Source organism: Gigantopelta aegis, chromosome 3 (assembly GCF_016097555.1).
Source record: "Gigantopelta aegis isolate Gae_Host chromosome 3, Gae_host_genome, whole genome shotgun sequence".
NCBI classification, from domain to species: domain Eukaryota; kingdom Metazoa; phylum Mollusca; class Gastropoda; order Neomphalida; family Peltospiridae; genus Gigantopelta; species Gigantopelta aegis.
The window spans coordinates 65,995,673-66,008,334 of NC_054701.1; the positions used below are offsets into that span (position 1 = coordinate 65,995,673).

At 39.9% G+C, this 12,662-nt stretch overlaps 1 protein-coding gene across 2 annotated transcripts; it reads left to right on the forward strand.

The window, feature by feature from the left end:
• Nucleotides 1-3,722: 3,722 nt before the first annotated feature.
• On the forward strand, nt 3,723-8,392 carry LOC121368473 (potassium voltage-gated channel protein Shaw-like). 2 transcript variants are annotated; one of them, XM_041493205.1, is made up of 3 exons: nt 3,723-3,834; nt 5,639-6,305; nt 6,770-8,392. In XM_041493205.1, exons 2-3 carry the CDS (start codon nt 5,682-5,684, stop codon nt 7,622-7,624), a joined length of 1,479 nt encoding a protein of 492 aa, XP_041349139.1. In that variant the 5' UTR covers nt 3,723-3,834; nt 5,639-5,681; the 3' UTR covers nt 7,625-8,392. The 2 variants fall into 2 exon arrangements, with proteins under 2 accessions (XP_041349139.1, XP_041349140.1); XM_041493206.1 differs by having other exon boundaries at nt 3,737-3,834; nt 5,636-6,305.
• Nucleotides 8,393-12,662: the final 4,270 nt, after the last annotated feature.

Below are 12,662 nucleotides of genomic sequence, written 5' to 3' on the forward strand. Positions count from 1 at the left end.
CCACACGTGTTCTATGGGTGGAAAGGTCAGGGAACCTTGCTGGCCAAGGTATGGTCTGGATTTCATGTTTCTGTAGGTGATCTGTGACAACACCTACACGGTAAGCTCTGGCATTGTCATCCTGAAACACAAATCCTGCGCCATAACGACGAGCAAATGGTAGTACATGACGATTCGTGATGTTGTCTCAATACAGACCTGTGACTCTCCCTTGATAAAGGTGGAGATCTGTTCTGCGTGTCATGGTGATGCCACCCCACACCACTATTGACCCACGTCCAATACCGAACATGAGGTACCATAGCAGCCTTATGGTAGCGTGCTCCAAACCATTACACGACCGTCGGTGAAGTCAAGATTAAACCTGGATTCGTCACTAAACATGGCATTTGAACAACGAGCGATTGTCCATCGCAGAAAACGCCGACAACATTCCAGCCGAGTTTGACGAAGGAAATGTTTTATTTAACGACGCACTCAACACATTTTATTTAAGGTTATATGGCGTTGGACATATGGTTAAGGACCACACAGATATTGAGAGAGGAAACCCGCAGTCGCCACTTCATGGGCTACTCTTTTTCGATTAATTGCAAGGGATCTTTTATATGCATTATCCCACAGACAGGATAACACATACCACGGCCTTTGGCATACTAGTCGTGGTGCACTGGCTGGAACGAGAAATAACCCAATGGGCCCACCGACGGCGATCGATCCCAGACCGACCGCGCATCAAGCGAGCGCTACGTCCTGCCCCGAGTTTGACGAGGTCTTGCAGTTAGGCTAAATGTAAAGGAATGTATAACCAAGGGCGTGCAATAAAGCAGGATGCGGGCGTTTACGACTGTTAATGTGCATACTGGGATCCCTGTTGTCTATTGGAAAGTTTGTTTTGTTTAACGACACCACTAGAGCACATTGATTTATTAATCATTGGCTAATTGGATGTCAAACATATAGTCATTTTGACACGGTCGTAGAGAGGAAACCCGCTACATTTTTCCATTAGTAGCAAGGGATTTTTTTATATGCATCATCCCATAGACAGGATAGTACATACCATGGCATTTGTTACACCAGTTGTGGTGCATTGGCGGTGACGAGAAAAAAATTCGGAGAATGCTACCACTTAGCAGTTAATAAATCTGATCCAAGAGGGACAATATTAAACAATATAATGCAGGGGTTTAGAGGGTATCTGTTGCCCAGGCGGGGATCCAGGGGAAATGGGGCGTTGAGGATAAATTTTGTAGGTGTTTTTTGTTTGTTTTTTTAAACGCTGCACTGGTAAAATCCTGCATCCGCTCCTAATGCTCCGAGAAATTGTTTTTGAAATGTGTGTTTTGGGGAACTCGACCTTATTTTTTTAATGTATTATTATTATTATTTATATTATTATTATTATTATTATTATTATTATTATTATTATTATTATTATTTATTTATTTATTTATTTATCTCTACCCCATTTTTTATGTATTATTATTATTATTTATTTATTTATCTCTAGTTATTTATTTATTTATTTATTTATTTATCTCTTCAATGGTTACTAATATGTAGGTGAAAAGAGTACATACACAACATTTTATTTGGACTCGTTGTGGTGGATGTAGTGAAAAGTGTGGGGTGGGGTGGGGGTATACGACCTACCATGCCTTTTGTTGATGGGGGTTTTTTCGGCACGTTACCGGAAACAACAATTCTTTTATGAGCCAAACCTTATCGCGTCATGCAACGTCATATAGTTACACCATAAACTGGTTATTGTACGCTTTTAGTGTTTTGACTGACAGCCCATAGACACTCATGCTGGTGAACTTGGGGCTCTCTACTGTCAATTAAAAAACCCCCATCAAAAGTGTGCAATATTAATAATGCATACCACTCGTAACTTTAAACCGGCCTTGGTGGCGTCGTGGTTAGGCCATCGGTCTTCAGGCTGGTAGGTACTGGGTTCGGATCCCAGTCGAGGCATATAATTTTTAATCCAGATACCAACTTCAAATCCTGAGTGAGTGCTCCGCAAGGCTCAATGAGTAGGTGTAAACCACTTGCACTGACCAGTGATCCATAACTGGTTCAACAAAGGTCATGGTTTGTGCTATCCTTCCTGTGGAAAGCGCAAATAAAAGATCCCTTGCTGCCTGTCGGTAAAGAGTAGCCTATGTGGCGACAGCGAGTTTCCTCTAAAAAAAAGCAGTGTCAGAATAACCATATGTTTGACATCCAATAGCTGATGATAAGATAAAAATCAATGTGCTCTAGTGGCGTCGTTAAATAAAACAAACTTTACTTTCGTAACTTTAACTCAAAGTTGATGTTTCTGCTTTAAAAGGACAGACCCTAGTTTTTAAACACTACAGCATATGTTTCACTATTACAGCTGTTTATGATCACTGAAATCAAACATCACCTACATTTTAGATTATCCATTTCCGTACAACCGAAGTGTTTCTGGTCATTCTGATGTTTGTAATACCAAAAATAGCATTTTTCATATTTTTAAAAACGCATGTGCGTCTGAGAAGTAGCGGTTTATTGATATTTCTCGTTTTAACGTCACAGACTCTTCTTTCACTCTGTTGTAACTTTATCCAAATGAGTTACAGGTTTGTAAATTAACTAAACTTAGTGTCCATTGTTTACGGGTTGAAACTAGGGTCTGCGCCTTTAAACTTTAACTTTATAATAAACGTATTAACTTTGAATCGTACAGTTTAAATCTATTTTACGATATACGTTGTATTGCCAATAACATGTAAAACGTTTTCTTTATACTTTTACTTCATCAACAGTGTTTGCCGCCGTATGCTAAGTTAAAATTACCACGTAAACAGACGAGTGGTATGCATGGTTATTTGGCGGGACGTAGCCCAGTGGTAAAGCGCTCGCTCGATGCGCGGTCGGTCTGGGATCGATCCCCGTCTGTGGGCTCATTGGGCTATTTCTCGTTCCAGCCAGTGCACCAAGACTGGTGTATCAAAGGCCGTGATATGTACTACCCTGTCTGTGGGATGGTGCATATAAAAGATCCCTTGCTGCTAATCAAAAAGAGTAGCCCATGAAGTGGCGACAGCGGGTTTCCTTCCTCAATATCTGTGTTGTCCTTAACGTTAGACATCCAATAGCCGTTGATAAATAAATCAGTCTGCTCTAATGCTGTCGTTAAACAAAAAACAAAAATCATCTTCACAAGCGGCGACAGCGGGTTTTCTCTCTCAATATCTGTGTGGTCCTTAACCATATATCTGACGCCATATAACCGTAAATAAAATGTGTTGATTGCGTCGTTAAATAAAACATTTCTTTCTTTCTTTCTTTCTTTCTTTCTTTCTCTTTTTGCATGGTTATTTGTACACTTTCAATGTTTTGATTGACAGCTGATAGTCCCGAGTGCGCAGAGACTGATATTCTAAGTTAGAAAATATATTCAGCGATCTTTGTGGTCCAGTGAATAAGTTGCTTGGCAATCAAGCTTACGACAGTGGTTCAAATTCCATCACACTGTCATTAATCTTTCTCATCTATCTCCCTTTACTTGGTTTTCTTAATATATATTTTTAAAAATCCACTTAATAATATTGAAATAGCCTTTATTAAAAATGCAACAGATCTGATATTGAACTTTTTGTTTTCTTCTCCTTTTTTTCTTCTTTTTTGTCCTTTACCTATTATAAAATTAACTTTTTAATTAAGAAGTCGGCGTCATAACGATATTTATGACGTCATATGATTGTTATCGCTAAAGCAGTAATATTAGCGACGTGCTGTTTGTAAAATTATTATAGTTTCCCCAATTTACCTAGCTGTTCCATTTGGAATATATAAGTAAGTACAGTACTTATTTAGTATATTACTGCAATTCGAAATTTAATTTATTTTAATTAATATATTTATAGTTTACCTACACTGGACCGTAACCAGGGGAAATCGGGAGGAACGCACGCACGCACACACGCACACACACACACACATACACACACACACTAGTTGGAACGTGTAGTCATAATCCAATTACATTACTAAAAGGGTCACGGGCTGGGTCAAATAAATGTTATGGATGAAACTAAAAACGCGATTCTAGAAAACAAGTTTATTGTTTATCGTTTGGACGGGATCGTAAAAAAATGAAAATTAATATATAATAAAATTATAACTGTCGCAAAATTTAGGGGCGGGCGGGCTCCTGCCCACCCACCACTAGATCCGACTCTGTCTTGTTTTTATTCAGCAACCTCCGCTCCGTCGCGCCTGACGCACGTACGCGCGCGCATGCACACACGCACACTTCAGTTGGAACATGTCATAATCCAATTACATTACTAAAAGGGTCACGGGCTGGGTCAAATAAATGTTATGAATGAAACTAAAAACCGCGATTGTAGAAAACAAGTTTATTGTTTATCGTTCTACAGTTTTAAAATAATTTGGACGACGATTTTGACGGTTCCTAAAATAAAAATGGAAGCAGACATAAAAACAACCAATTTTGATGCCACGACCTAAAAATAGAAATAATGACATGCTCAGTGCCACCCATGGACCTACGGGTTATGGTTTTGTATGGTGTGAGAGCAAGATTTGCCTCTTTTATTATTTAGTGCATTATATTTTACCATGACTAGGCTAACTGGTCGTTCCAACCTAATAAACAGTTGTTAATTTCGAACAACTCGTTAGTTATAATTAGTAGAACGCATAACATAATACTAATACATAGATGGGTAGATAGATAAATAAATAAATAAATAAATAAATAAAATATTTTTAAAATTAAAGTTTTTAAAAGGTTATTCGTCGTTATGTTTTCGAAACTGACGTCACTAATCTGGCTGTAGCTAGCACCAATCTTGGCGCCTCTCCATGGCCGTAGCTAGCGGCGGGGGGGGGGGGGGGGGGGGGGTCAAGGGGGCAATTGCCCCCTCCCTCCGAAAAAATCCGGAAAGCATTATAGAAACTTAAAGAAAATTCTCTTCTTAACTGTTTAAGGAGTTTTAGACTAATAACTCAGTTGCCCCCCCCCCCCCCCCCCCAACAAAAAATCCTAGCTACGGCCCTGCTCTCTTGTCTTCAACCATGCAGCTTTCTATGATGTTTCATTGCTGTCTGGAGCGTTCCAGATTCCATTATACCAAAACAGCTCATATTGTTAAAATGTTTTGGTTTTTTAAAACCGTATAAGCGTTATAAACCGACCCAGGTAGTACATACATATACATACACACACAACACACTTTACATGTACACTTTACATAAGTCACATTGTACTTAAGAGATGTAAATATATATATATATATTTATTAGTAACCTCATATTGCAGACAATCACAGTTGCATTTGTTCTTCATACGTGTGGGAGGAAGATTTATGTTACACTCACATTAACAAATTATGTAAAATATAAAATAGTTTTGTTTGAATATCAGAAAGGGAAAGGCTGAATCCATAATTATTAGCTGAAATATAAATTTCTCAGCTACTTTTATGTGCAAAAATTAAAATTGTTTAAAAAAAGAAAAAAGAAAGAAGTTTATATGGACTATTACATGTACTCTCTTGCAAATATCTATTATATCTTCCTTTTTTTCTTTTCTTTTTCTTTTTTTTATCTTTTTTTTTTATCCATCAAGCAGTTAGATAAGCAACTTGAGAAAACCACCTAACCACCAGACGAAAATGTTTGTCAGACACCAGACCATCCGGCGCGCATCGCGTTTGATAGAGACCGACATATTCGAGAAAATGGTCGAGTCGGAGGGAATGGAGGACGACGTAGAGACCGTGGATGAGGACGTGGACCTGCCAATCTACCCCGACCACACAGTGACCATCGTCGTGGGCAAGACAACGTTCATGACCTACGCCTCCACTCTGCTACACTTCCCGAGGACCACGCTCACCAAGATGTACTTGGAACAGAGGGACCAACAACAAAATGGCGGCGAATCCTCAACAGCTTCCGCTCCGTGCACGTGCAGACTTGAATTTGATCGGGACCCGAGGCTGTTTTACTACATCCTGGATGCGTACGAAAGGAAGACCGTGCACGTCCCGAGGGGTGTGTGTGTCAGCCAGTTCAGGAAGGAGATGGAGTTCTGGCAGCTGAAACACAAGCTCGTGGCGCCGTGTTGCCGGGACGCGTACATGCAGGCTTTCGGGGACATCTATCAGGACGGTGTGCTGGATCAGAAATTATCGCTGCTTTCATTCAATTCCAGGAACACTATCGCGGACGGATCTTCATGCTTAAGCAAGCTCTGGGAGTTTCTGGAAAATCCCAATCTTTCAAAACTGGCCCAAGTAAGTACAGCTTAAAATTATTCATGTTCAAGATTTTCCAATTGTTTGTTTGGGAGTAGGGGTGTGTTTTTTGTTTGTGTGTGTGTGTGTGTGTGTGTGTGTGTGTGTGTGTGTGTGTGTGTGTGTGTGTGTGTGTGTGTTAAACTCTTGAATCCTTCAATAGGTGAAGGTTCACTGACAATGAATGCAATCTCAATTCAAGGTCAAGGTCATTTATAACTGTTAACGTGCAGTTTAAACATGTTTCTTTTATATATTATTGTCCTTCGTCCTTTTACAATACTTGAAAAGAGAACCTCTTTAAACAGGATACCCCTTAAAACCGGATATTTTACTTGGTCCCGAGCGTTCGCCTCGCCCCACCCCGCTTCCTACGTCAGTGTGTGTGTGTGTGTGTGTGTGTGTGTGTGTGTGTGTGTGTGTTTGTGGCTATATCGTCATGATGATGATTTTTTTTTTTCCAGTGGTGGTCATGGCTGTATTATTCCATGCTTATTGTATCTGTGATGGTCACTTTCTTCGCAACTGATCAGCATTTTCGAGTCGCCAACCACCCAATCCACAATGGAACGAATACAACACTAGCAGAGAAGACACCCGTCACCACGATGCTGTTACGTTCACATCCCCATTCGGTCATCACGTGGATGGAGGCGGCGTGCGCCATTTTCTTCACGGTAGTGCTCATTTTGCAGACAGTGTCGGCACAAAGTGTGATACAGTTCTGCCTCTCATGGCGCTATCTCTTGGAACTGATCTACCTCACCTCAGTTTGGACTCTCCTCATCACGGGCTACGTCGACGAATGGTTCTGGGCCGAGCCGGGAAGGGCATTCGGCTTTCAGGTGGTGCAGCTGTTCAGTGTGTCTAGATTCATGCGTCTGCATCTATTCGATAGAAGCTTTGACCCGTTCAAGATTCTCACGTTGTCTGTACAGTCCAGCGTCAAAGAGATCTACTTGCTGATGCTGTTAATGACGGTGGTGGCGTTTGGTTACGGTGCTATGCTGTACTGTACGGAACTCCTGTCGGCAACAAAGTTTGGAGACAGTTTCGCGTCCACGTGGTGTGCGATAATAACCATGACGACTGTGGGATACGGCGACTTGGTTCCACAGACCTGGCTAGGGCGCATCGTCGGGGTCTTCTGCGCCTTGTCTGGCATCCTGGTCATCGGGATGTGTCTGCCCCTTATTACCAGCAGTTTCTACGAATACTTCGAATACGTCTTCTGTTATTGTGGAGAAAAGGAAGAAATCAAACGAAAGACGCATGTTAAAAAGCTTTTGAGACATTCAAAGTATAAATTTGGACGTTAATAACTTTTTATATTAAAATTCATAATCGAACCTGTTTGTCGAACATTGTTGGATCTTTAGGGTTAGGAATATGGCACCCTACTTTCAATTCAGTCCGCATCTCCTGGAAGTAAATGAATGTTTCATTTTATAGGTACCCTTCATACATCGTGCGACGCAGTAACATCTACGGTGTACCAAGATCAGTCCATTGCACGTGTGTTGATGCCTATCTTCAGGGGGTGTAATTCCAATCTACAGAACAAAGTAACAATTATTCAAGAGATAGACAAGCCACAACACTTACCAATAAAACTCTTTAGAAGTTTTAACTCGGCTACAGTGTAACATATGGAGTGTGATTCGACCACAAAGCAAATCATGAAAAGTCTTAAGTAGTATGTCTCGGCCACAAAGCAAGTCATCAAAACTCTTTAAGTAGTGTTACTCGGCCACAAAGCAAATCATCAAAACCCTTTACGTAGTGTGACTCGGCCACAAAGCAAATCATGAAAATTCTTCAAGTAGTGTGACTTCGGCCACAAAGCAAATCATGAAACCTCTTAAGGAATATGATTCGGTCACAAAGAAAGCCAGGAAAACTCCGCAGGAGCTGATTCGGCCAAAACGCAAACTACAATAATTCTCTAGGAATTTTACCCGGCCACAACACCAACCACGAAAACATTTTAGGAGTTTGACTTGGTCATTACGCAAACCAAGAAAGATTTGTAAGAAAATTCTAAGAGTGTCACTCTCAACCACAACGAAATTAAAAATATATATATCTAAATATCTAAAACTGTGATCCAGACACAACAAAAACCAAGGAAACCTCTAGTGCCACTGCCAATCACAGAAAGAGTGTCTGTACACAATGCAAATTATTAAAGCTGCCTTAAATTTTGTTTTGTTTAACGACACCACTAGAGCACATTGATTTATTAATCATCGGCTATTGGAAGTCAAACATTCAGTAAGTTTGTACATATAGTCTTAGAGTGGAGACCCCCTACATGTTTCCATTAGTAGCAAGGGATCTTTTATATGCACCATCCCACAGACAGGACAGCACATATTACGACCTTTGGTATACCAGTCATTGTGCACTGGCTGGAACGAGAAATAGCCCAATGAGCACACCGACGGGGATCCATTCCAAACCGACCGCGTATCAAGTTAGCACTTTACCACTTGGTTACGTCTCGCCCTTTTATGTATAGATATATATGAATATTTATATATTGTATGTATGTCGAGTTTGATTACATACATAGATATTAAGGCACTAGCGCAGGGGATAATTAGATCCTAACTGGCCTCACAAATCGTCTCATGCCGTTGCTGTATGTATGTATATATGTATGTATGTATGTATTTTTATATTTTGAATATCTCTATTGTATGTATGTCGGGTTTTGACTTAAACATACATATGTTCAATGACACACTGGCACAGGGGATATTAAAATCCTTTATTGCCTTCACAAATTTCCTCATGCCGTTACCGAAACCCGAACCTGTGGCACCCAATCGCCCGCAATTGTTGGGCCGGAACGCTACCAATCAGACCAACTACGTTTCACAAAAATAGAACGATCGTTAGTCGACCATATTCGTACCGGCATGTATGTATTCATGCATGTATGTAATGTATGTATGTATGTATGTATGTTTGTATGCATGTATTATTTTATAATATTTAATACTGGGCTTTTTTTAAAGGTTTGATTGGGGGGGCATGGCCCCCGTGCCTCCCCCCACGTCACTGCTTCTCTCTCTGTCTCTCTATGCCTCCCTCTCTCTCTCTCTCTCTCTCTCTCTCTCTCTCTCTCTCTCTCTCTCTCTCTCTCTCTCTCGTTATCTCTATCCCTTATTCGTTCTGTCTCTCTCGTTCGCTTTGTCTATTCACATAACACACACGCGCACACACGCACAGTCGGGTACTTAAATTTGTGAATGTAAAAGGTAAGTTCATATTATATGAATAGATGTATTATATGTTCATTGTGTTCTTAAATTCGTTGACTGCACTGGTCCACGGATTACACGAAAATTTGACTACGGCAAACAAAAAGTGGTTTCACAGTATGCATAAACCTCAATTTGTAATACGTTGGCATCTTGTTCTGGGGCGTGACCAAAGATGAAAAAAACCGCCGAGGCAAACCCAGACCTGTAAAATAAATGTCATGGGAAAAATAAAATAAATATGTGGAAATTCGAGACGAGGCAAGTGCCTCATGCTGGCTACGCCATTGTTATAAGCACACTTTCAACACCTGAAAAAGGTGACGGTTGAATATAATTTCAACAAGATGCATCTTCAATTTTGCTCACAAAACACACACACAACCACGCACATACACTTGCCGGCCCATAGCTTGGTGGACATTATTGGGGGGGGGGGGGGAGGGCCCAGTTGAACGAACGCAGAAGGTGCGAGGTATTTCGTGGGTCCGGGGGTATGATTCAAAGGTTATTTACCCGTTATTGTAATTCTCGCCGTTAATCTCGATCCGTTAGTCTCGCTACAACTTTTATATTCAGTCAAGATGTAAAGGCTATCCACAAAACAAAAAAAAAAATTATGGGGAGGGGGGGGGGGGGCTGGCCACCCCACCCCCCTGCTACGGGCCGTACTTGGGTCAAATGTTAAGAGATAAAACGCAACCTCTACACAGAATGCATATACTCAGTGCGAAAAGCAACATGGTTCCTCAACACCTGTATATATATTCACGGAAAAAGGTTCCTGTGCATCATTAACATTTCAGTGAGACGTATATTTATAAAATTTTAAAATATTGTGTTTTACATGTTTTATCTGTCAAAAGTACAGTGATCCCCTCCTGTCTTCTGAACCTGAAATATGGTCTACACAATGCTTGGTACGCCGTCGTTGACGATATAACAGAACAACGTATTGACGTCATGTCATAGTCGTACTTTGTGATCACCTAATCGATTGCGTAAAGTTCTTCCACTGATTGGCCTTAACACTGGGATGTATTGGGATGTTAAACTTGTCATTTCCAAATGATTCCACATGTGTATCCGCTTGATATTGACGATTGGTTAACGTGACGTCACGTGTTGACTCACTAAACATGGAAGATCCCTAGTATTCCTAAACTGTCGAGAACATTTCCGCAGACACTGCATAGTTTTCTGACGAACACCAATGAACACCAAAATGACTAGCAACAACGTTTGTGCCATTCTAACTGCAATCATGCCCATCTTTCGAAGAAGTTAATTTTTTTGGAGGCGTGACATCACACTGACGACGTATTGACTTTTGTATTTTTCTGAGTGACGAGAATGTATACATAGAGGATAATAAACGAGTTTCCAGTTATTATCAAATTTGTGTCCCGAGTGAAATAATTTTCAGTTGTCACGAGCTTTATTACCTCAGCTATTTTTTCTCTAAAAACCTTTATTTTCCACGCACATGCACGAAGGCCGACCTGTATAGGAACGATGTAAACCACTTTACGCACTGTTCTGAGAATTACTATAACGTTGTAATTTAATCACGTTCATAGATAATTTTCAAAAACACAAATTCTCTCTATTCTGCTTCAAAATCTATAATGAATTGCATTAAAATGGCATTTTGTTATAAATTTAACACCAAAAACAGAGAGCCGTAAACGCAAACACTTTAAACTACGTGACGTCATTGTGTGTGCTTTGCCAAATCGTGATGACGTCATATTTAGTACCGACAAGGTGATTGGTTTGTTGGCGTCAAATCGTCCAATAGTAGTGTACGTTAAACCAATGCATGATAATTTCTTAGTGAGAAATTATGATTTTTATTTTCCCCGTAGTGCCTGCTGGGGTAATAATATAGTTTTAGTTACCAATGATAAGAAAAATGACGTCAAAGAGGAGCACGTGACCAAGAATGCTAGTAATGCAACTTATGATCACAAAGCATGAATAGCTCGTGCAACTGACTGGGCACTGCCGGGATATGGAAGGAAGTGGTTACACGTTTTACTGAATTTTTTTATGACCAGATTTCAAGTAAATTATACTATAATACTTTCATAAGGACAGAACATAATTCCTCATATACCAGTCATAGAATATTGATTTTAACCGTGGATATCGTTGTTTAACAATACCGCGGAACATCAGTAAAGGACAGACATTGTTTAACATAACCGTAGCACACGATCGTGTAAAATTAAATGGTTTGACTACTATAAGTCAATTATACAATATATTACAACATCTCGGGTGTGAGAAGAAAAAGTTAAACGTTTAGTTTTGTTTAACGATGTTTATACATTGAGCAGATCGATTTATTAATTATCGGCTATTGGATGTCAAACATTTGGTAATTTTGACATATAGTCTTAGAGGAAAGCCGATACATTTTCCCATTAGTAGCAAGGAATCTTTTATATGCACCATCCCACAAACAAGATAGCATATACTTTGATGTACCAGTTGTGGTGCAATAACTGAAAGGAAAGAAATGTTTTAGTTAACGAGAAAAACCCATTCAGTTGAATGGATCCACCGAGAAAGAATGAAGTAAGAAATGTTCCATATAAGGAAGAAAGGGACTATTTTATTTAGCGACGCACTCAGCACATTTTATTCACGGTTATACGGCGTCAGACATATGGTTAAGGACCACACAGATATGTAGAGAGGAAACCCGATGTCGCCACTTCATGAGCTACTCGCGAAAAATGTTTTTTGACTGGCACCATCTTATTCTATCATATTACATTCATCTACTGATGGGAGTGAAAACCAGTCTAGCGACCAACCGCGATCACTTGCCTTCTTGAATATACGATTACTTCATGTATCACTAGTAACAAAAAGACATACTCGCCTTTCTAGTTAACTCGCCAGAACGTTTTGAAAGGGGTTAGACTTTATAATGAACTAGAACAGTTTATGGCTAATATTTAAAAATTCAAGGAGAAGAACTACAAAAAAAATAAAAAGAAGCAGAAAGATTGCCAAAGGATGTTCGTTAGCAAACTCCAAAGCTCACCTCACAATTGCTTATGTTTATAACGCAAAC

Bases quoted from the DNA above. Each gene is read 5' to 3' on its own strand.
- LOC121368473 (XM_041493205.1), top strand. From the start codon at position 5,682: ATGTTTGTCAGACACCAGACCATCCGGCGCGCATCGCGTTTGATAGAG. The intron at 6,306-6,769 runs GTAAGTACAGCT...TTTTTTTTCCAG, and splicing joins ATCTTTCAAAACTGGCCCAA to TGGTGGTCATGGCTGTATTA.